The sequence below is a fragment of the Convolutriloba macropyga genome, chromosome 1 (genome assembly GCF_964194025.1).
Source record: "Convolutriloba macropyga chromosome 1, txConMacr16.3, whole genome shotgun sequence".
In the NCBI taxonomy this organism is placed as follows: domain Eukaryota; kingdom Metazoa; phylum Xenacoelomorpha; order Acoela; family Convolutidae; genus Convolutriloba; species Convolutriloba macropyga.
Genome location: NC_134468.1, coordinates 46,903,600 through 46,924,696, shown reverse-complemented (window position 1 = coordinate 46,924,696; position 21,097 = coordinate 46,903,600). Strand labels below are relative to the sequence as shown.

General features: G+C 36.3%; 2 protein-coding genes across 3 annotated transcripts in view; both read left to right on the top strand.

The window, feature by feature from the left end:
- Window positions 1-546: 546 nt before the first annotated feature.
- On the top strand, window positions 547-2,628 carry LOC142339666 (signal recognition particle subunit SRP72-like). The gene has a single exon (XM_075389874.1). It carries the CDS (start codon window positions 577-579, stop codon window positions 2,506-2,508), a length of 1,932 nt encoding a protein of 643 aa, XP_075245989.1. The 5' UTR covers window positions 547-576; the 3' UTR covers window positions 2,509-2,628.
- Window positions 2,629-20,001: 17,373 nt separating this feature from the next.
- The window catches only part of LOC142349574 (uncharacterized), a 63,653-nt gene continuing 62,557 nt past the window's right edge, over window positions 20,002-21,097 (top strand). Inside the window, exons 1-2 of one of the 2 annotated variants that reach the window (XM_075401238.1) lie at window positions 20,002-20,248; window positions 20,473-20,634. In XM_075401238.1, the coding sequence (XP_075257353.1) occupies window positions 20,544-20,634 (91 nt within the window). In that variant the 5' untranslated portion in view covers window positions 20,002-20,248; window positions 20,473-20,543. The other variant, XM_075401231.1, reaches the window with a different exon arrangement.

The window sequence follows — 21,097 nt, the reverse complement described above, 5'->3', positions numbered from 1 at the left end:
TTCTTCTACAACATTTTTTGAGTTTTTCCCATTATAGCCCTACCCCCAGCTTAGTTGTCAGATAACCCTTGCCCCCCCCCCCCCCAATCATGGAATTTATACCATAATGGGGGCTAGAATGGGAAAGACCCATTCTTTCGCTCGCTTGAGTAGTTGAAGTTGGCTTTTCGTCCACGGAGGGAGTAAGTCACCGAGCAGCTCTTAGAGCTTTAGTAGGCTCTGGTTTCCCGAAGTGTACAGTTCACCGAAGCTTCTGATTAGCGATGGAATTTGTGTATGTTCATGAGATAAAGTGTAATCTTGGACCGCCCGCTCCCACTTTTAACCCCTATATCCTGGCTCCCTTATCCTCAACGGTTGTGGGTTCATGTTTGAGAGAAAATGTTCATGTTTGAGAGAAAATCACAGTCACCCGAAACGAATATCCACTTTGTCTCCCGAAAATCAAAATTGCTACAGTTTTTGCAAAACGTTCATGGTAGCAGTAAAATTTCATGGTAGCTTTACTCATGGTAGCTTTACTCGTTCATAGTATCTTTACTCAGCATTAATGAAATCCAGTATTGTTTTTCAGTGATGGGAAAACAGGAAGAAATTAATCCGGACGTTGTGTACGGCAATGTCTTAAAATTTTTCAAATCAGGAGACTATGAGAAAGCTCTCTCAAATGCGCGCAAAATTGGACGACAGTGCAGAGATGACAAAGTAGCACAGGAATGTATTGCCATATGCTGCTTGCAGTTGGATCGTTATGAGGATTGTATAGATGTAATTAACAAGAAAAAATTGGCTCTGCGATTCGAAAAAGCGTACTGTTTGTATCGAATGAACAAAACAGTTGAAAGTTATGACGTGCTTAAAGCAGAAGAGGATCTGGACACCAGAGAAAAAGAATTACTGGCTCAAATTTTGTACCGTTTAGAGAAATTTGATGACTGTATTGCTGTTTACGACGACTTGATAAAAAATGTACATGATGATCACGATGAAGAAAGGTTAAGTAACTATGCAGCTGTCCTAGCAGCAAGAGAACAAAGTCAGCAAGATGGGAAGTTCCCCTCCGTAGCTCGAGCTATGTTTTCTCGTGAGTCAGATGTTGCGTATGAGTTGCTCTATAACGAGGCCTGTGGATATGCCGCAAGTGGCGACTTGGATAAAGCCAACAGTCTTTTAGAAAGTAGCATTAAGGAGTTCACAGACACCAATGCCGATGAGTTGACAGAGGAGGAAATGAACCAAGAATTGGCTGTCATACGGACTGAGTTGGGTTATGTGCTGCAAATGTTGGGACGAAAAGAAGAAGCTGTACAACTGTATGATGACGTCACCAAAGCTTGTGCTGACGACCCAGGTGTATCTGCTACTGTTGCGTGTAATTTGTTAAATGTAAACAAATCGTCAAATGTCAATGAAAATAAGCGACGAGTTAAAGCTATGACGGCAACAGCGGGTCGTCAAAAGTTGTCATCAGCTCAAAAGAAATTAATGGATTATAATTTGACGTTATTCTATTTGAACAACAATCAGATTGATGCTTGTAGAAAAAGCCTTCTAACATTCACTGATGAGAACAAAGAAGATAATAATTTGGTGCCTCTTCTGACCACAGCTTTGATGGCTAGAGACAAAAAATACAAAGAAGCAGTAGAATACTTGTATGAATTTCCTCATCTCGATTTGGTAACTGCACAAGTTTACGTGCTTCAAGGAACATTGACATCGGCTGTTAACACTTTAAAAGTTTGCAGATTCAAGAATTCTATGGCAATCGTGTCGGCTTTGGTCTCATTGTACCTCTCTTTTGAAGAGATTGCGTCAGCTGAAGAAATTGTCAACCAGTTTTTGATCTCAAATCCTGATCTACCTAAAGAGCACAAAGTCACCATTTTGAAAGGAATAACGAATGAGCTCATGGAACGGAAATTGTATGCGAAATCGATAGCATATTATGAAAAACTTCTAGATCTGCTTGGGCCAGAATCGGAAATCTTGGCGCAATTAATCACATGCAGTGCCAAAGTCGACACTAGCTTGGTCAAAAAGTACAGCAAAAACTTGATTTCTATTGAAGAGTTGGCTAATGACTGTGATATCGAAGAGTTATCCAAGAGCTCTGAACTATTTCTTACTAATAAATATGCACTGAAAAAGGCCGCCAAAGTTGCTACAAATCAAAGTGACAACGTGCTTGCAAAGAAAACTAAACGCAAAAAGAAACCTCGGCTCCCCAAAAATTTTGATCCCAACGTTCAACCGGATCCCGAAAGATGGTTGCCCAAATGGGAAAGAAGTGCATTTAAAAAGTCAAGAAAGAAGAAAGCACAGCATGATGTGGGCAAGGGTACACAGGGTGGTACGACTGGTGGTAATGTATACGATCATTCTGGTCCAAAGGTAACCGTGAGCGCTCAACCAGTCACCGCTGCACCTGAAGCGCCCAAAACTAATACAGGCGTCAGACCTAAAACCGGTGGACAACAAAAACGACGAGGAGGAAAGAAACGATAATTGCATGCGAGAGTTGTAGACTTGATTGATATTAAGTAAATTATTATAAATCTACAAGTTCATATCTGGTATGGTTGTATATTAGTTTTTGTTGTAACTCAAATCTGTTTCTGTTGAGAACCGAGAGATTTTTGGAGAGCACAGCGCAGCAATTTATTGCGTGATTAATGACCTCGAAAAGGACGATATTCGTGAGTCTAGTGGAAAAGCTTAATTGGAATATTGTCCGACCGTTTACTCACGCTGCTCGATCGAATTGAATTTTAAAACTCAAAAGAATTTGAAATCTTTTCCGTTTGTGCCCCCAGCTTAGTGGGCACATATTATTTGCACCCCTCACGTGCCATACTTTTACATAATGATTTACTATGTAATGGCACGTGCTCTAACTGGGGGACGCATAACGTACTGGGGGGGGGGGGGGCACAAACGGAAAAGATCTACAAATGACCTTTTCTGTTTGTACCCCTCGTACGTTATTCTCCCCACAGTTACAGAGCACGTGCCATGCCATACATAGTAATTCATTATGTAAACATGTGACACGTGCGTCTGGGGTGTGCAAATAATATGCACCCACTAAGCTGGGGGGGGGGGGGACAAACGGAAAATATCTCAAACAAAATCGGTGGGTATGAAAGATTTTTGATGAAAGCAAAATTTTTTGCTCACGTGCGGCAATTCCAAAGCAGTTGAAAATTTTTTCAAGGTGAATTTTCTGACAGCTTATATTATGTAATGATTTGATAAGCATATGTTTGCTTGATTATTAGATACCATTTACTCTTTGGCGTTTTTTTACATTGAAAGCCTTTACAGTCTTCAGGAAATTTTAATTATTTTGCTTTGGTCCTGTTTCGCCCCAAATTTGAACTGTTCATCTATTTGAAGTTCTCCGCTTTTTCTTTATTAATAGCCGCAAAGAAATTGCTGGGTCAATTCTCATGAGATTGGAGTATTGGAGAAGTCTAAAGTCTATTTGAGTTAGTTTTGAAGCACGAAATGAAACGCGTGAAAATTTGTATGTGCGAGCGTGTTTTTGTGTGCGCGCGTGCGTGTGTCTTTGTATGTGTGCGCTTGTGTATGTGTGTGTGTGTGTGTGTGTGTGTGTGTGTGTGTGTGTGTGTGTGTGTGTGTGTGTCTGTATGCGTTTGTGAGTGCGTGTGTTTGTGTCCTCATGTGGGTGAATAATTTTTCTCTAAGCGAGTGCAAGTTTTTTTTTTGACGAGAGAGCTATTATTGTAAAGATTATAGCTTTGAAGCTATTATTGTAAACGTGTCTTTTTTATGTAAAATTTTTGCTGGAGGCTTTTGCTCTTTTGTTCTTTTTTGTTTTCTTGAGTGAATTTTTGTCACTTCATTTTTGAGTGACCTAAGATGCTCTCGTTCTGAAATAAAATAGTTCATTGGTTTAGGGAGGTCCCGGTTCAAACCATAGCTTTTTGGCCCCCATAAAACATTTCTGAGCTGCATTCCCTCTAAATTAAATTGCCCCCGTCTGCCGTTCGAGAGCATTTCATCCGACGTTCTACTTAAGAACTTTCAATGGGTCAAGATCCTAATATTCGGGTTGTTTTGAAAGCGTTTAGGCTAATTTGATGGTTTGAATATTTTTGAGAATGCTTGAGCGATCTCGGGTCAAATTCTTAGTTTTTTGTCTTTTATTGGGAATTAAATTCAGCACTAGAAACGTTTTAGTACTTATTAATGCTTGCACAGAATAATGGGCGCATATAATGTTTTTCAATTCCACCAGAGAACATCGTTAATTTTTCTTCTAAAATGAAATTTTGGCCGTTTTTCGCCAAGACTTGCGAAAACCCAGACTTGCCTATTCTGGTTTTCTCAAGTACGTTCAATAGATATTTGGTTTCCGATTAAGACAAGTTGCTTCTGGGTTTCTTCAGAATGTTTTTTTTTCAGAAATGCGATCTGTTCAGAAATTTTGATGATTTGTAAAGCAAAATTGATTTTGGTCACGCAGAACGAGTGGTTTTGAGCAGTGAAGTTTTTTATTATTAAATGTTGAGATAAAAACGGTGTTTGAGCAGAAATTCTCTTTCTCGCTAGTGGTGTTTTCACATGAGGTAATTTGACTACAGTTTTTGGAAATCTTTTCTATTTTTTTAATGGAAGTTTTTCTAAGTCTCCGAGCCCATCCGTAGTCGTTTCTAGGTCTGTTGTATTGTTTAATCGAAAAAACATTCTTTATTGTAGGCCAAGAGTTGCACTGCTATGTTTTGGTTTATTTCGTCAAATTTTTGTTATGACCATATGACGTCACGATCACTTCAAATCTACTTTCTGCTGATTCATCAATTCAATTTTTTTCATTTTTTCCTGAGTGGAGAGAGTTGTTTTGTTCATTGGCTTGATTCAGTTTTTCGTCACACGTCACTTACCTCACCCTCAAAAATGACTTCCAAATTGAATTTTGCTTAGTTTAATTCAATGAGATACGGCGAACTGAGTGATATCACTAAATTGAAGGCAATAGAAGCTGCAATAAGTTGTACAGTTTCAATCAAAATATAACATACAGCATTTATTTAAAAAGAAGAGAAAATTCTCGTTTTCGGTTTGTTTATTATTTTTGATGTTGCGGATCTACGAAGCTATGCAATTTTCTAAAAATCTGCCAGCTAAATTATTTTTTTTTTTCAAAATAGTTTTCTATAGGCATTATTTTTAGATATTCTGAATGTTCTATTGCTAAGATGGACTGTTTTCACAGATTTAAATTTTTCAAGGGAAGCGGAATGATCTTGATTATTGTTTGTATTGGCAAAATGGTTTTTCTCAATGAAATGCTTACAAATTTGCTCAATTTTAAAAGTAGGAAGACCAAAATTATTATGGGCACGGGATGAGGCTGGTAGATGAAGAACAAAATAATAGGTACGACCTTTTCCGCATTTTGGTAATGTACCTACACACTGTTTGCGCGTCGTTTTTTTCAAATATTACAAAACCTAATGGGAGGGGGGCAATTTTATTCATCAAGGCTATTTAAAATTGGGTGTCACCGTATTTGTGTTAAAGATATACGCAATAACCTAAATTTTTGAATATCTGGTCTTCTATTTTTTATAATCTCTCTCAAATTACGGCTCATGCTATCACTGCTTACCAAAGCTCTTTGAGACTGCAAGAATTAACATTTTATATTAATTTGTCAGAAACTAAAAAGGCAGTTTTTTGTATTGCTTTCATGTTCACTGGCATAAAATAAAAGTAAGCTGTTTTCCTATTGTGTCTGCATAATTTTGACGTGCACACTTTAAAGATTGACGATAACGGCTTCCGAGATAAAAAGAATTACAAGACTGAAATTTTTGAATTTTCCTCTTTTTATATTTTCTCAAAATAATTAAGTATTTTTTATTTTGACAAGGTAATAATGGAAACTTCGCAATTGTTATTTTTTTGCCCAGTTAAAATGTATGTTAACGGTTGAGGTAAAAGTGCGCTTCGTATATTCTACGTTTTGAAAATTTAAAAACTGTTCACTCTTGTGGGTATCAGAGATGCTGATAGCTCTGATGTTATCAGAACTTTACTTGTTCCGACCAACATTTGTGTGGAACTATATATTCAATTGGGTTTTTTTTCTTTTTTGTTTAGTCAATTTTGGCCGAGCGATATATTCATTGAAGAGGATTGATTGAGTGGTATCAATGCTCGCCCGGCGCAGAATACATTAAAAATATTTTTGAATCTCGTTTTTTCCACGAAGTTACCGAGGTTTGAAGTTTGTTATTTCTTGACTGTTTTTCGTTTTTTTTTTCACTTTCCGTGTTCTTACGCAATTTTGGTGAAAAATATGTTAAAATCGTTAACTATAGTTTTGTTGGTTTTATCTCTAATGATAGAAGAGTATTTTTGGACTCTTTGATCCAATTTTTAGGCTAAATATTTGGCTACGTTTTCTAAATTTAGCCTTTTCACTAAAATGCCACGAAATAATTCCTTAGTCCACTTTGTTTAAATTTGCTGGATTACCACACATTAAAACTGGTGAGACATTAACTCCAAAGAGGGCTAGTATTACTTGCCCTTCCTTTGAGTGTTCTTTGAGTGTTTAAATTTTGCCGATTTTTGCTGATTTAACTCAATATGACCAAAATGCATAATTTATGATAGTGACTTTTCTGTCAAATTCATATCCATAATTAGTGTTCCTAATGGAAGAAGAGCAATAGCATTTGGTCTAATCGTTTTCCTATAGTCCAAAAATAATTCGGATTGTAATCAGTCGTTTTTTTGTATTTTTCGCTTTTTTTACAATAGAGAACCAGTCATCAAGGCTTGCTAATGACAGGGCCAATTGAATTCCTCAGCAGTTTCACAATTTTTTTTCAGTCGAAAGCTGATGGTCGTTTTGTCTTTTAAAGGTACTTGTTATCAAAACAATCAAAGGATTATTACGCGTTATCACTTTTTTGGTCAACTTGTAGCTTAAAGTCATCAAAGACAGGTGATCTTTGTAATGGAGAAATTTTTATTGTTTTAAGGTTCTAAGTTTAAAGCTTTGATACTACGTGTTGTGACAAAAATTTTTATATTTATGCATTTTCTCATTTTTGATGTTCTTCTTGTCTGGTCAGATTTTTGTTAATGACAGGTCAGATATCACCTTATTGGCAAGCACCTTAAGAAAGCGCAATTGAACATATCAATTTTTTTTCAGTGAATAAATTATGGTTTTAACGGTTCGAAACCGTCTACTAGAATTTAACAGAGTTTGTCGTTCTTTTTGTAGTGGCATGAATCTGGTTAATTGCCAGTCTTAGTGGCCTGCTATGCAACCTATTTACTGATTTCATTTGATAATTATAGTGTCTTTGAATTCAAATGTTTTAAAATAAAGACGTGCTTTTTAACTTTTCATTTTGCTGTTCGGTTTTGTCTACATATTTCCTAGGCTCATTAATTACAGGTCAATTTGGTGTAGAAGAAGGTGATCTTTGTCTTGTCTCGTAGTATTAAATTGGCAGGTATCATCGGCCCACTAATGTGGCATTATTTAATTTACTAAGTGATTTGAGTTGGAGGCCATTTTTTGTTCATATACCAATTATTTTGACCAATTTTTCAAAGTTTTTTTTCTAATATGGTGGACAATAAAGCCAAAAATGTGGATGAGGGCTTGGAACAATATGTACAAACGCTTATTACCAAGCCTCTTGTTTTTAGTGCATTTTGGGATACAGGATTTTAAAATTGATAAACAAATTTGCTTTTTGAACCTATATAAGCTGCACGTTACTCGAGCTGGTTCTCATTGTATCGGTTTTTAATGCTTTGTCCATCAGGTGGTTTTTCACCGTTTGAACAAATTTGGTATCACATATTACAGATTTTGGGGTCATAAATTTTTCTGTCTAACATAAGAAGCTTGTAAAATTCCGTAATTAGCTGTGACCTAAGTCAGGTTTTAGTTGGAGTCAACTCCAGAAGCTTCCGTTTTTTTCTGTCAATACGTTTTTTTTTTTTGCACTTTATACTAATTCAAATCAAGTAAATTGTAAAATATAATATTAGGGCGATATTTTTTTGCATTTGTAAGCTAGTAATGTTTCGTCAGCTAGCGTAATGGTGAAAAATATTCGTTAATTGATCACTGTTTTATCTCGAAGAACCAAATTTTTGAAGCCAATGTCCTAGAGTCGACTCTTGGTGTTGATCACTTCACAATAGTATATCAGTCATCATTAAAGATAGATCACAGTGATAAGAAGACAATTTTTGATACGTAATACCAAGAAATATTCAAGAACAAATTTCAATCGTGACATTGTGCTGCAAGATTGGTCGCCTATGTACCAGATAAATGAGCCTAACAAAATGTTACTGAAATTTATCGACATTTTTGAAAATATACTGAGTTGTCATGCACCCGTGAAGTTGGTAGAAAGTAGTACAAAAAACAACAAAGTCAATGGTTGACAAAGGAATTACTTGGTCTCATAAATGGAAAACACCGTCTCTTTAATGCGTGGAAGAAAAACCCAAAACGAGAGATTTATAATATTTACAATTCTTTACGCAATTCAGTGAATAGAAAACTGAAAAAAGCTGCATATGATTATACAAAGAATTTTTTCCAGCAGCTACCAACTTCACGAGAACAATGGAAATTCATCAAAAACAGGATCAACTCCAACAGCCAAATAGAAAAATTTGACAAATTAAGGGAAGGTAGTCATTTTTTTGAGGATGACAGAAAGATTGCCAATTTTCTTAATAACTGTTTTGCGAGGCTCGGATTATACAAAGGCAAAGACGTTTCTCTAAATCATTTTTCCCTAACATTTGAGGGACCGGAATTTAGCTTCCGACCAGTCACCAGAAAAGAATTGTATAATGTTATTGATAATCTACCTAAGCATATCGCCCGGACCGGGCTATATACCAGCATGGGCGCTAAAAGATAGTAAACTGTCTATTGGAACTCATTTAAAATTTGTCGTCAATGAATATATTAACAAAAACACGTTTCCTAATATTTTGAAAACAGCCCACGTTACACCTGTTTATAAGAAAGCAGACCGACTAGAACCAGAAAACTAGCGACCCATATCAGTCACACCAACTCTAGCAAAAAATTTTGAGCGATTACTACTTGAACAACTAACTCACCACCTAACTCTTAATGGTCTGATTAACAAGAATCAATTCGGATTTCAAAAGCAAAAGTCATGTCTCGATACTATCATTTCCTTAACTGAAAAATAAACCAATGCGTTGACGAAAACGAAATTGTTGTCACACTTTTTTTTCTCACTTTTCACACTTTTCAGGCTTAGCAAAGGCTTTCAACTCAATATCTATAGATGTTTTTATGAACAAAATAAAAAGGTATGGCATTGGAGAGAATGCAAGAATCTGATTAAACTCCTTCCTTTGTGATAGAAAACAGTTTGTAAAGAGTGGGATAGCAAAATCAGATTGGGTTGTCATAAATCACGGTGTTCCTCAGGGAACTGTCTTTGGGCCTTTAATTTTTATACTTTATGTCAACGACTTCAGTGAAGCTGTATCCACGAATTGTCATGTATTACAGTTTGACGATGATACAGCAATTTTATGTCATGCAAAGAATGAAGCAAATTTGCAGCTAATAGCTGAAGATACATTAATTAGGACAGATCAATATATGAAACAAAACAGGTTAACCCTGAATGAGGAAAAAACGGAGTTGATGGTGTTCAGGAATGCAAAACTTCCAATCATTGAAACTGTCGATTTCAAGGGACACCGATTGGAAGCATCTGAAAAATGTAGATATTTAGGTGTGAAAATTGATAGGGAACTTACATACCAAAATCAACTAAATAAGGTTACGAGTAAAATGGCTTCAGCAATCAGATCATTATATTTGGTTCGTTATCAGGTACCATTAAAAATAAGATTAAATCTTTTTAAATCTCTATTTTTATCTCATTTAGATTTAAGTGCTATTTTCAAAGTTTACTATCTTACTCTATTGACAGAATTAACATACAGATAAACTGGAGCATAAAAGTTTGTTTTATGAAAACCAAATACGATACTGCCAGAGATCTACTTCTGGAGACTAAAATGCTTCCAGCAGAGCTTCAAATAACACGGGTGTCATTAAATAGGTTTTTCAATATTTTCCAACAAACAAGAAATTGCTCTAATAAACATTTCAGATTTTTGGAAAACGTGCCAATTTTTGCAAACAAACGAACCCATAACCTTTCTTAGAACAAAAATGTAAGTCGAAATGGAGTAATGGTTCAATTGATCGTAACTTTATTCGAAAATCGAACACACTTCCAATTACAATTAGAAAAGAAAAGTCGAAGACCAAATTTAAACAAAAAGTTAGCGGAAATGCTTAAACGACACGAAAGAGTTCCAATAGACAGAATGGTAGCAGGATTCAATATTTTTTTATTAAACTATTTTAAGAAAACCGAACCTTAGTTTGTTATGAATTAGAAAATGATAATGTTTGATTAATAAATGTATAATATGTAACATTAACCAAGTGGTTATTTTAATTTACAAGTTTCAGATTTGAAAAAAAATTAAGAAACATTATAGAGCATTTTAAATTGACTATAAATCAAAATGCTCTAGATTGTTTCTTAAATTTACGTTAGTTGAAACATTGCTAGCTTTAAATTGCAAAAAATAATCTTGTGGCTCAAATTGATTTGAAGAAACGCAAAATGTTGTATTAGTTTTGTCTGAACCGGAATTGTAGGAACTAGTATTGTCACAGTAATGCCATTTTTGTGTGAATATTTGGTTGCTGCTCATTCATTTTCGACCTAATCCGCGCTATCATCAAATTTACATCGCTGAAAAGGGGAGTTGGAATTTAGCTTTTCTCCAGCTAGATCTTATCTTTTTGGCCTTAGTTCCTCTGGTTGTTTTTTTTCACAATTAAGCTGAAATACTATTAAGCAGTCATTCTTCTTCTTTTCTTAAGAAATGGAGTTTATATGTTAAACGGTCGTTCTTTTTCTCCAGTGAAGTTATTTAGAAGATAAGATGTGTACCATATTGAATCTCTTGAAGCTCCAAAATAACAGATGACGAAAACGTGAACATTTTTTTTCTAATTTAGCAAAAAAATAGATGATGTTGCTCTGAATCATCAAGTTTTATGGAAACGTTGCCAGATATGTTTACCCAAATATAACATATACGAAATTTTCATATGTTGTGGCTGTTCTGCAGGGCTTTTCAGCACTTTAGCTGAGTGCGTTACCAGTTTGATGCTTAAACTGAATTTTATAGTTGTCTCCATGAAACTTTTGCTATGATCCTGCTTCGCTAAGTCAGTTCAGTGAACTCAGGAATTGTTTCCTTTATAATCATTTCAGGTAATACAAATGCAATGAAACTAAATAAATTCAGTTTTTTTTCGAAATTGCAGTTTTATAATGATTTTTTGTTTGTTTGCGATTTGAGACTGGCACCCACGTTCTACGTTCTTATTTGAACTGTGTAGCTGTTGATTATCTTTAACTGCAGTGTAAACAATCGAAGATTATCCTCACGTTTTCTGTCTTTCGAATTTCTAGAATATTGACAAATTGGGTCCCGATAAAATTATTTCAATTGATACACATAGCTCTTGAATTTAGCTGAGCTCTGTCAATAACTCTTTTAGAAAGCATTTTCGTTTTTTGTTCTCGAAGAGAAATACTTCTGCCTATTGTGATATATTCTCTTTCTCAGACTTGTGAAATCTTTCTGAATTCTTGCCTGAAATCAAAATTGTTTTTTTTAAAGAAAATTTGATATCCCAGAAATTAGCTCAATCACTTTGCGTCGCATCACCATGCTTTAAAAGGCTCCCGATTTAAAATCTGTATTTTTTTGGTGGTACTGATGTTTTTGTAATATGTTGTCATAAAAAGCAATGTTAAAACTCACTTCATCGGTCTCAAAAATTGTTGTTGTTGTTGTCGCTTTCTTTCGGGGGCGTCTCCTGCTTGCATCACATTTGCCTCTTTTCGTGGCAGTTGTTGCAGTCCCATGAAAATCTTCAGGTACATACATCGTTCTCGTACTGGTTGAGTTCGTCATGGTTACGTCGTACTGTCGTGGTTACGTAGTTTGTCTCGGTTACCTCGTACTGGTTGAGAATTTATAATCTCAACAGTTGTTTCCTTCGTAACCACTTCGGGAAAAGCAATTTTTCTTTTATCCTCGCGACCATGTTGCGTTTTCCGGTGAATTTTCGGCAGCTGTTTTGATTTTTTCTAACTTGATATTGCTGTAATTTAAAATTTGCACATTGCTTTTACAAAGGAACTCAAACGTAGAATATATAATACTCTAAATAAAATCTTAAGAAACGTCTTGCGAAAAGGAAAAAAATGATAAAATATGCAACTTGCGATTTGTAGGCTCTCGAGTAACGTTTGGAGAACAATTTTCCTCGATATGAAAGTCATATTGAGTCAAGCTGATTTCTCCTGTTGAACATCGAATTTCAGTGAAAAACAGTTTTCTTTGCCAATAAATGACTATGCATGAAAGTTCTGCAGCTGTTTATGTTTAATAAAAGTGAAGGATATTTTATTAATAGGTTGTTCTCAATTGTTCCACAAAAGGGCCTCATTTTTTGATAATGACAATAGCTCTTTTTTATCAAAACAAAAAGATTTTTTGACATGCATTTGTGTGCATGATTTTGCTAACTTTGGCAAATCAAGTTCCCGCTCATCTGTTTAAATTAAGTTTTGTTTTATTTAATCATAAATGAGAGACCTCACTGGGAAGGAAACTGAGCCTTACACTCATCAGTGGCATTCAAGCGGGTGCACTCAAAAGGAAAGCATATTTAGGGTTGTTCGTAAAATCATTGCAGAGTTGCGCAAATGGGGTAACTGATGTTGCGGATAGACTATTCCGAAGATAATGAGATCATGTAAAGAATGCTGCATAACAAATGAAAGTTACAACCACATTTTTTGGAACAAATTTGAATTCGAAAAATGAACAGCTATTAGGAAACGATTAATTTGATTCATTTTTTGTATTTATGGCGTATCTTTTGAAACGAGATCGTTTAATTACATTGCATACAGTACAGATTATTTTAAATGCGTGTTCTTTTAGGTCCCATGATGTGAACAAATGTCAAAGAACTTTAAGAAAGATCACGAGCTCATAGAGCGATACATCAAAGGCCTCAACTATACGGCCGCCATGATATATGTGGACAAAATTCTCTCCCAGAATCCGAAAGATTTCAAATCTTTGGTCTACAAAAGCAAGTGCGAAATGGCAACGGGGCAGTATCCAGATGCTGAACAAACTCTTCTAACTGCAATGTCATTGCAACCTGAGAAACCGTTGCCCGCGGTGGCTTTCGTAAGTCTCTCCGACAAGTTTCAAGTTAACGAAGAAAAGCTAAAAACCGCATTACAGTTGATGCGCAAGTTTTCCTTGGAAAACAACGACGAAGAAAAATACCAAGTTTACACACTGAAGCTTTTGAATTTAAGTGTTCGTACAAACTGTCCGGTTGAAGAAATTCGAAACTTGCATCACCTATTAGACCCCCAAGTTATTTCTCAGGAAGAAAATTTTAATATGTTTATGTCGTTTTATGATAGAGGAGCTGATATGAAAGAAGAAGAGATTGCGTTTTTATTTGAAAACTTACATGCAAAAATTCTAAAATTTTCGGGTAATTTAGACTGTGACCAATACGCCTTCGATTTGTACAAAAAGTATTGTGACCTTGGCTACCAGTCAGACAGACTATGCCAGCTGTTTGATGCTGCAAATAGTATTTTTATCAACAGCCCTGAAGCGTGGATTCTACATTCTGAATTGCTGAATCTGATTCAACTCGAGTTTTGTACTAAATTAGCCAATTCGTTCGAGATGCCTCGTTTAGACGAAAACTCGGTCAAAATGCTGCAAAATTTAGCTAATTTACCTGACGATGGTAGAAGTGTAAAACCAACAGTTCGAAATATATCGAACTCTATCTTGTATTTCACAGGAAAATTTCATGAACGTGACTTCGAAAGAAGTTCAAAAGTTGAGTTTGTTGATGAAGCCAAACTACACCAAAGCAAGCTAATTAGTGCATTTTCCGTGCACAGCCGCGACTATCTTCTAGGACTAATAATTTTATACATACAGAGTTTAACCAAGAGTAAATTAGACTCCTCAATGGTAAAAGTTGACGACATTCAAGGAATGATAGAGTTTTCCGGGAAACTTTCAAGGCAAGCAAAAATTCACCTTAGCACTGTTTTGACTTTCATCAAAATTCGGGGTTTTCAAAATTTATCTAAACGGATATTTTCCGATGAGATTTTGGAGGTGTGTGTTCAGTTAGAGAGTAGCCTGAATGAAAGCAGTCCTGTTTCTGAAAACGTGCTCGATAAAAGAATAGAAAAGATTCGTGTCGCTTCTATTGAGTCGTTAATTTTCAAGAACCAAAGCGGAGAAGCAATCGAAGCTCTTCAGAGTATTCCTCACTGGAGCTCATCGTTTTGTTATCTGAAAGCGTTGTTAACTAATGAAATCATGGATCGAGCTCAGAAATATCGGCAGAAGTTAGAATGGATTGACAAAGGTTTAAAAATTGACAATGAGCATTTTGATCTAATGGTTTTGCAACTGAGCACCATGTTAAAACGGCTTCTGAGGTTACGCAGCGATGAAAAGGATGCCAAAGAAAGCATTTTAGATTCCTGTTTCGAACAGATTGAGCTCTTAGAGCGCTTGGATCCGTTTTCATATGAAGTCCAATATGTTTACGGTGTTTACTTCTACTGTTCAGACTTCTGTCAAGATGCTCTGGAATCACTGGAAGAATGTTTCTGCAGTAACGAATTGCACCTTAAGTCCATAAAATTTTACGGCAAAATTTTATTCGAATCCGGATCTTATGAAGCTCTGGTCAACTTTTATGGACGACGATTGGCGTGTTTTGATTCAAATAAACAGTACCTAATATGGCTTAGACTAGCGGTGGAGTTGTTTTCCATTGGAGAGTATACATTTGCCGCGGAGTGTGTGAGTCACTGCAGGAGTCGCAACAGGAGAAAGCACTCAAGTTGGCTGTTAATTGCTGCGATTTTCTACAAAACGAAGAGCAACCAATCGTCACTGAATTGCGGCTTAGAGGCAATGAAACTGATTCAGTTGGAAGACACGTTTTTAGTTGATGCCTACCAGAGCAACGTGGAATTGCAATTGGGTTCCTTCATCGTTGCTTCAAGCAGGCTTAATTTGGGCAACTTCAATTTTGCCAATGATGATTTTACGACTGCGCTGGCATTGAATCGAGACTGTTTGTTAGTTATTTGCGAAAAAGTGATGACTTTGCATCGATTGTTTGCTGTTGCGGTTGGTAGTGGAACACATGATAAAGCATCGAAAGAGTTGTTTCAAGAAGCGTTGAGTTTATCCTTTGAAGCGGTGGAAAAGTTTCCCCTAGAACCTATGGCATGGAAAGTGCTGGGAGATACTTTAATGCAGTCGGATATGTTCTCGGGTCCTGTTGATTTTGAGATACCTGGTCATGTACAAGGCAAACAAAGTCGAACAATACGTGTCAATAAATCAGACATGGTTCATCTAGCATATCAGTGTTTCAGAAATGTTATCAGATATTCTCCAGAGAAAAACTGCGCTTGGGCGTGGCTTGCCCTTTCTAAATGTTGCTTTGTACTGAAATCTAATACCTTTTTAGAGCAAGCGCTACTCTATGGAAAAATAGCCGTGTCGTTGGATGATACAAATCAAGAACTATGGCTGTATTTAGGATCCTTAGCCGCTTCTTCAGCTATTGCTCAATATAGCCTGGCTCAACATTGTTTTTTGGAAGCTTACGAATTAAATGAAGACAATATCACACCACTAGGCTTCCTCGGAATGTTGTTCTTGAAAACTGGCAAGGGACAAAGTGCAGAAACTGTTTTCGGGTTAATTCAACAAAGTGATCCTTCAAATCCTTTAAATCTGCTCTACAACCAGTATCAAAAACCTAACAGCGATTTCGCAAAACCAAAGTATGTTTTGAACACACTTGAAGCGTTAGACGAAGAGCCATTACCAAGTCAAATCTTAATGATGGTGGAAAATTTGCTCAGCTCGATTTCACCTCCAGAACAGGAATTGCGTTTCAGAATGTTAAATTTAATATCCAGTCTTTCAATGAATCATAATGGTCTTAAAAAGTCGAATGTTTTTATAGCACAACTATTGCTCGGCGTATTCTATGCGAACCTTGATCTACATAAAGTAGCGATTAAATGTTTTCTTGATCTTTCAAATTCCAAATTCTCAACTATATTGAAGTCGATATTGCGCATATTATTAAAAAACAGATTGTATCTTTGCTCGAAAAATTCTGTACATCGAATTTATGATTCCGTAGTGCCCTCGACGAATTGTGAGAAATTGTCGGTACAGTATCAAAAACAGTATTATAAGACTTTAAATCCTCAGTATTTAATCCAGTTATTTTTTGAACTAATCAAGAGTCACCAGTACCGCCCAGCAATACAGTTACGTGCAAAAATTGTGACTTTTGGAACAGTGCAAGCTCAACGAAATTTTTGCCTGGACTGTTGTCGTATCATTCAGTTGACTTTTGAGGACGACTTTAATTCAGTTATTAGTATTGCTCAGAAGATCATTCACCGAAAACCATGGCTTGCTACCAACTGGAGTTTGTTCATATATTCACTGAGATTTTATTCCAAGGCAAAAAATAAAGCGTCAACACCTGAGTACTCTGGTCAGATCATGGATCTGGCTCCCATTTTGTCCAAATTTTGTAGCTGGGAATTCTTGTCTACAATTGTACAGCTGCTTCCATATCATAAACATGACAGGGATGCTTTGAATGGGCTGGTATCTACAGTACGGCAAGTGGGAATAGTTGTTCCAGAAAACTGGGAAGACTGCCTATATGACAGCGGAAGTGAGGACTCAAAGCTCGATTAGTTAAAACTAAAAACATTATATCTTGTTTTTAACTGCTGCTGTAGTTAGTTTTACTTGCTTAAATTCAAATATATGAATATTCCTCTGAGCACAATTTTTTTCTCGTTAAGATGTTAGTTTTTTGGTCTCCACTTATCGGCAACAAATAAAGAGACAAATGTGTTTGGTTCAAAACGAAGCGCATCGAGACTGCAGCTTTCCTCTATTAAGCTTTGTTGTTAGTTTTTTTGGTTTACATTTATGGGCAGCAAAGAGACAAAAAAATATTGTGACGGCAGCTTTCAATATGAATTTTAAAAAGCCACAGTACCAATGTGACTTTTTAATGGCTGTAAAACAAAAAGACGAGCAGTATTAAATGGCGGCATGATAGCGTTTTTTGTCATTCAAGTACTTACTGATTTTTCTCATTACCAAAGCTAGGAAAGTCATTTTTGTGGACACGTCACAAGGTATTGCAGAAGAGACAGAATAACAGTTGTGAAATCCCGAATAACAGTTGTGAAATTCAACTACAAATTGCTTATTTCTAAATTTCACAAACAACGGAAAACAAAGTTCGGTAGAGCAAATATTTTTAAATGTTTCAGAAACTCTCCAAATAGCCAAAATTTAGGAGTCGGTCACCGTACTTGTCCGGAAGAGAAACCCAGAAAGCTGAAAGTTTCCCAAGTTGAGGCCCCCAAAAATCAGTTTTCGAAAATGGGAGGCAGCTAATTGCATTAGCAACAAATTATTTGATTGATCTTTTCCACAGATATATCATACGTTACGTTGCAATTGTGATATTCTAATCTAATCAAATGTCCCGTTTACGTTTTTATCTAATTATAATAACAATAATAATAAATTTGAGCAAGTTTTGTTTCTCTCAACTTGGTAAACCCCTATGTGGGGTATTTGAATTAAATGATTAAGTTTCATCTTATGAGTCTTTGAAAGGTGACCATCCGTACGGATAAAGTTGGTATCGGAACTTTGATGCCGACTCCTTCATTAAAAAATTGTAATTCCGCTTTAAATTTGGCTTGCGAAGCAAAATCATAATTAGTAAAATATGACCTCCAGGTTCGGTGTTTGCAAACACGCAATATATGGTTCATCGCTGAAATGATTTGTAGAACATCCTTTTGGCGCCAGCTCTGCAGTTTTTCCATTCTTTTTAGCCTTGTCTTGCTTGCAACCCAGATGTTTGATCCATTAAACAGGACCAATAACACGTAGCGTTTAACCAAATTGCTTTTCACTTTCTTTAAGGTTGGGAACAGAATTTTTCTCCTCAGATGCGCCAATTTTTGATTTCCTTTGTTTATAGCGGAATCCAACTGATAGTCCCAGGACAAATTACTTGTCAGGTAAATTAAATTGCGACGTCTTTTATTTGAATTTCGCGATCTGTTGTTCTGTCCGGTAAGAGGAGCTGGCATTCTGTTTCGTTTCTAGGTAGACTAAATTGAAATTTGGTGAAGTTGAAATTGAAAAGATTCTCTTTGCTCCATTTGATGGCATTGATGATGTTAATTTGAAGTTCAGTTTGTTTCTCCTATAATCCTGGAATTTTTGTGTCATCAGCATAAAAAAAACTTTCTTTTTTAAAAAACATCAGGCAAGTCGTTAATGTAAACTGAAAAGAACACTGCTAAGATTGATACTTGTAGGCCGCCGCTATGTATAGATCGATGCGCAAAATTTATTAAAATGAACATTTTTTTCAATAAGTTTGATGTTTGTAAGCCAGCTCTTTAGTTACAGATAGGCAGAGTTGTTTAATTGCTGTCGGACCAATTTTGAGGCAATTGTTATAGCCTTGTGTGTATTTCCGTTCAAAATTTTGGCTAGAGTTGCTCGCTTCAGTGATTGAATTGATTTTTCGTCTTTGAACTGACATAAGTAAAGACCGATATTATATGGTGTTTGAGCAGCTCTCTAAGATCTTATTAGGTTCTCAGGGTGTGGTTCACCGAAACTGTAAAATAAACAACTTCAACGCTTAAAGAGGCTTCTGTTTCTCGCTCCAAGGCACCGCGGCTGATGTTCTCGGCTTGAGCTAACTACAACCGAGCGACCCAACCCCTCACATGTCTTTCGAGTGCAATTCCTCCGGTAGTAGTCGTTTACATTTTACTTAAAGGTGTCGGAAGGAAGCTTGTCAAAACCATACGAACAAAAAGTTGAATTATGCTAACAGTGGTAGCGTAATAAAACTTTACGCAGGTTTTAGGAAATCATACAAATTCAGCTGTCAGATTCATGCCCCCTAGTATCTATCAGTATCTATGTCGCGTAATCACTATCCAGCACAATCTATGAAAGTTTTTCACTAGTGCCCAATCATATCACGTCTCTTGCAACTGATAGAAAACGTTGGCTGCTGAAACGGTCACACATTGCTAGAGGTTCTATACTTCATTGCATGCGTTTCGGACCAAGAAACGCATTTTAATGTTTCTCATAATAAAAGATTACGATACGTAGTTTTGACAAGTTTGCTGCTTGTATGAGTAGACATTACGCTTGCTGGAAAAATTAAGACACGCCTATAAATATACGATTGTGCTATGAAAAAAGTAAAGCTGGGCAAAATATCTCAGGTATTACTTTGTGGCAAGGCTGTTTGCAACTGCCCAATACTATATCTGATGCGCCAAGAGGAGGTGCTTAAGTTGAAAGTGATACATATTTATAGGACTTAAGAGTTCTGTAAGGATTATAGGACTTTAAGTGGTCGGTGCTTGGTGCTTAAAACACGCGGTCAAATCTTGTAACAGCAGTGTTTTGTGAGTGGCTGCTGATTAAAATCGATTTTGCTGAGGGATAGACTGCTAGATGGATCTTTTGTTTATGAATGGTCGGTACGTTTTCTGGTTCTTGATTTGTTCTTGAAGTTAATGCTGAATTATGGTGCTCAGCTACCAACGAAAGGACGGCACATTATTGCATTATTTGATTTGTTCTCTCGGTCGAAATAGACACACAGCGACTGTTTGACTAGCCGCGTAGGGTTTAACAATGTTTAGAATTGTTATAAAGAGTATAACTGTAGATAACGCTTAACAATTAACCAGATTGGCTAATAGAGTCAAGGAATGGATTGCAGATTTAGATATGACCATGCTTCAATCTGTTTAAGAAAGCATGAATTATAAGATCAATATCAGTGGCTAAACTGTTGGTCTCCGAATTGGATCTTCCTTAGCAATGATCTGGTGTGCACTCAAACATCAGTCTAATTTGAATTAACAACAGTCGGTAGTTGCCAAATGAAATATTGGTTAGTGGATTGCATAGTGGTTTGAGTTTTGATGTTGGCGTTAAGATTTGCAAATCAATCAACATACATCATAATTGTTACCATCAAATTGGCCAAATTTATAGATTGTGAAGCAATAAAGTGAGTTGAACTTTTATATCGCTCTGACTGTGGTGAATTTACGGGACTCTGTTTGAGAACGAGAGAAACTGTGATCATCGTTAAATATCATTTGTAAATGGCAGATGTTGAATGTGGAGATTCCACGGACAAAGTGAGCAATGTGACAAATACGTCTAGTGGAAGTCTTTCGGAGATGACAACTTCAGCCAAGACAGAACTGATCAGCACAACACTTAAGAATATATACTTGCGACGACAACGGGCATTGGCACGGAAATCCGCCGGTAAGACAAATGCTGAGCAGCGTTGAATGAGAAAGTTGAGATTTTTCGAAGACAGCTCATTCCTATTCTTCGAGTGTTTGTAATAGTTTGTTTATTCATTGCTTTAGAGAAAACGAATTAAAGGCAGGAAGCTTGTGCTGTTGGATAACAGCTCGGATGTTCTTAATATTTTTAATTGCTCTCAAACGAAGTTTTAAGCAACCCTGGCAAACGTGTGTCGTTTTTATGCAAAAGTAATGACTGACCGTTTTCTTCTGGAAAAATCTTCCGATTTCACTTGTGGGGTTACTTTTTCACGCTTAACTTCTCGAGTTTAGAGTTTGAAATTGTGCTTATTCACAAATTAAGTCTGTCGCCAAAATAGAAGTGCTTGCGAGCAACTACTGAACAAAGCCCGTGTAGCTTAGTAGTTAATGGCACCAATTTGTAACGGGAGATTGGGGGTGCGTACTCCAGTCGTGGC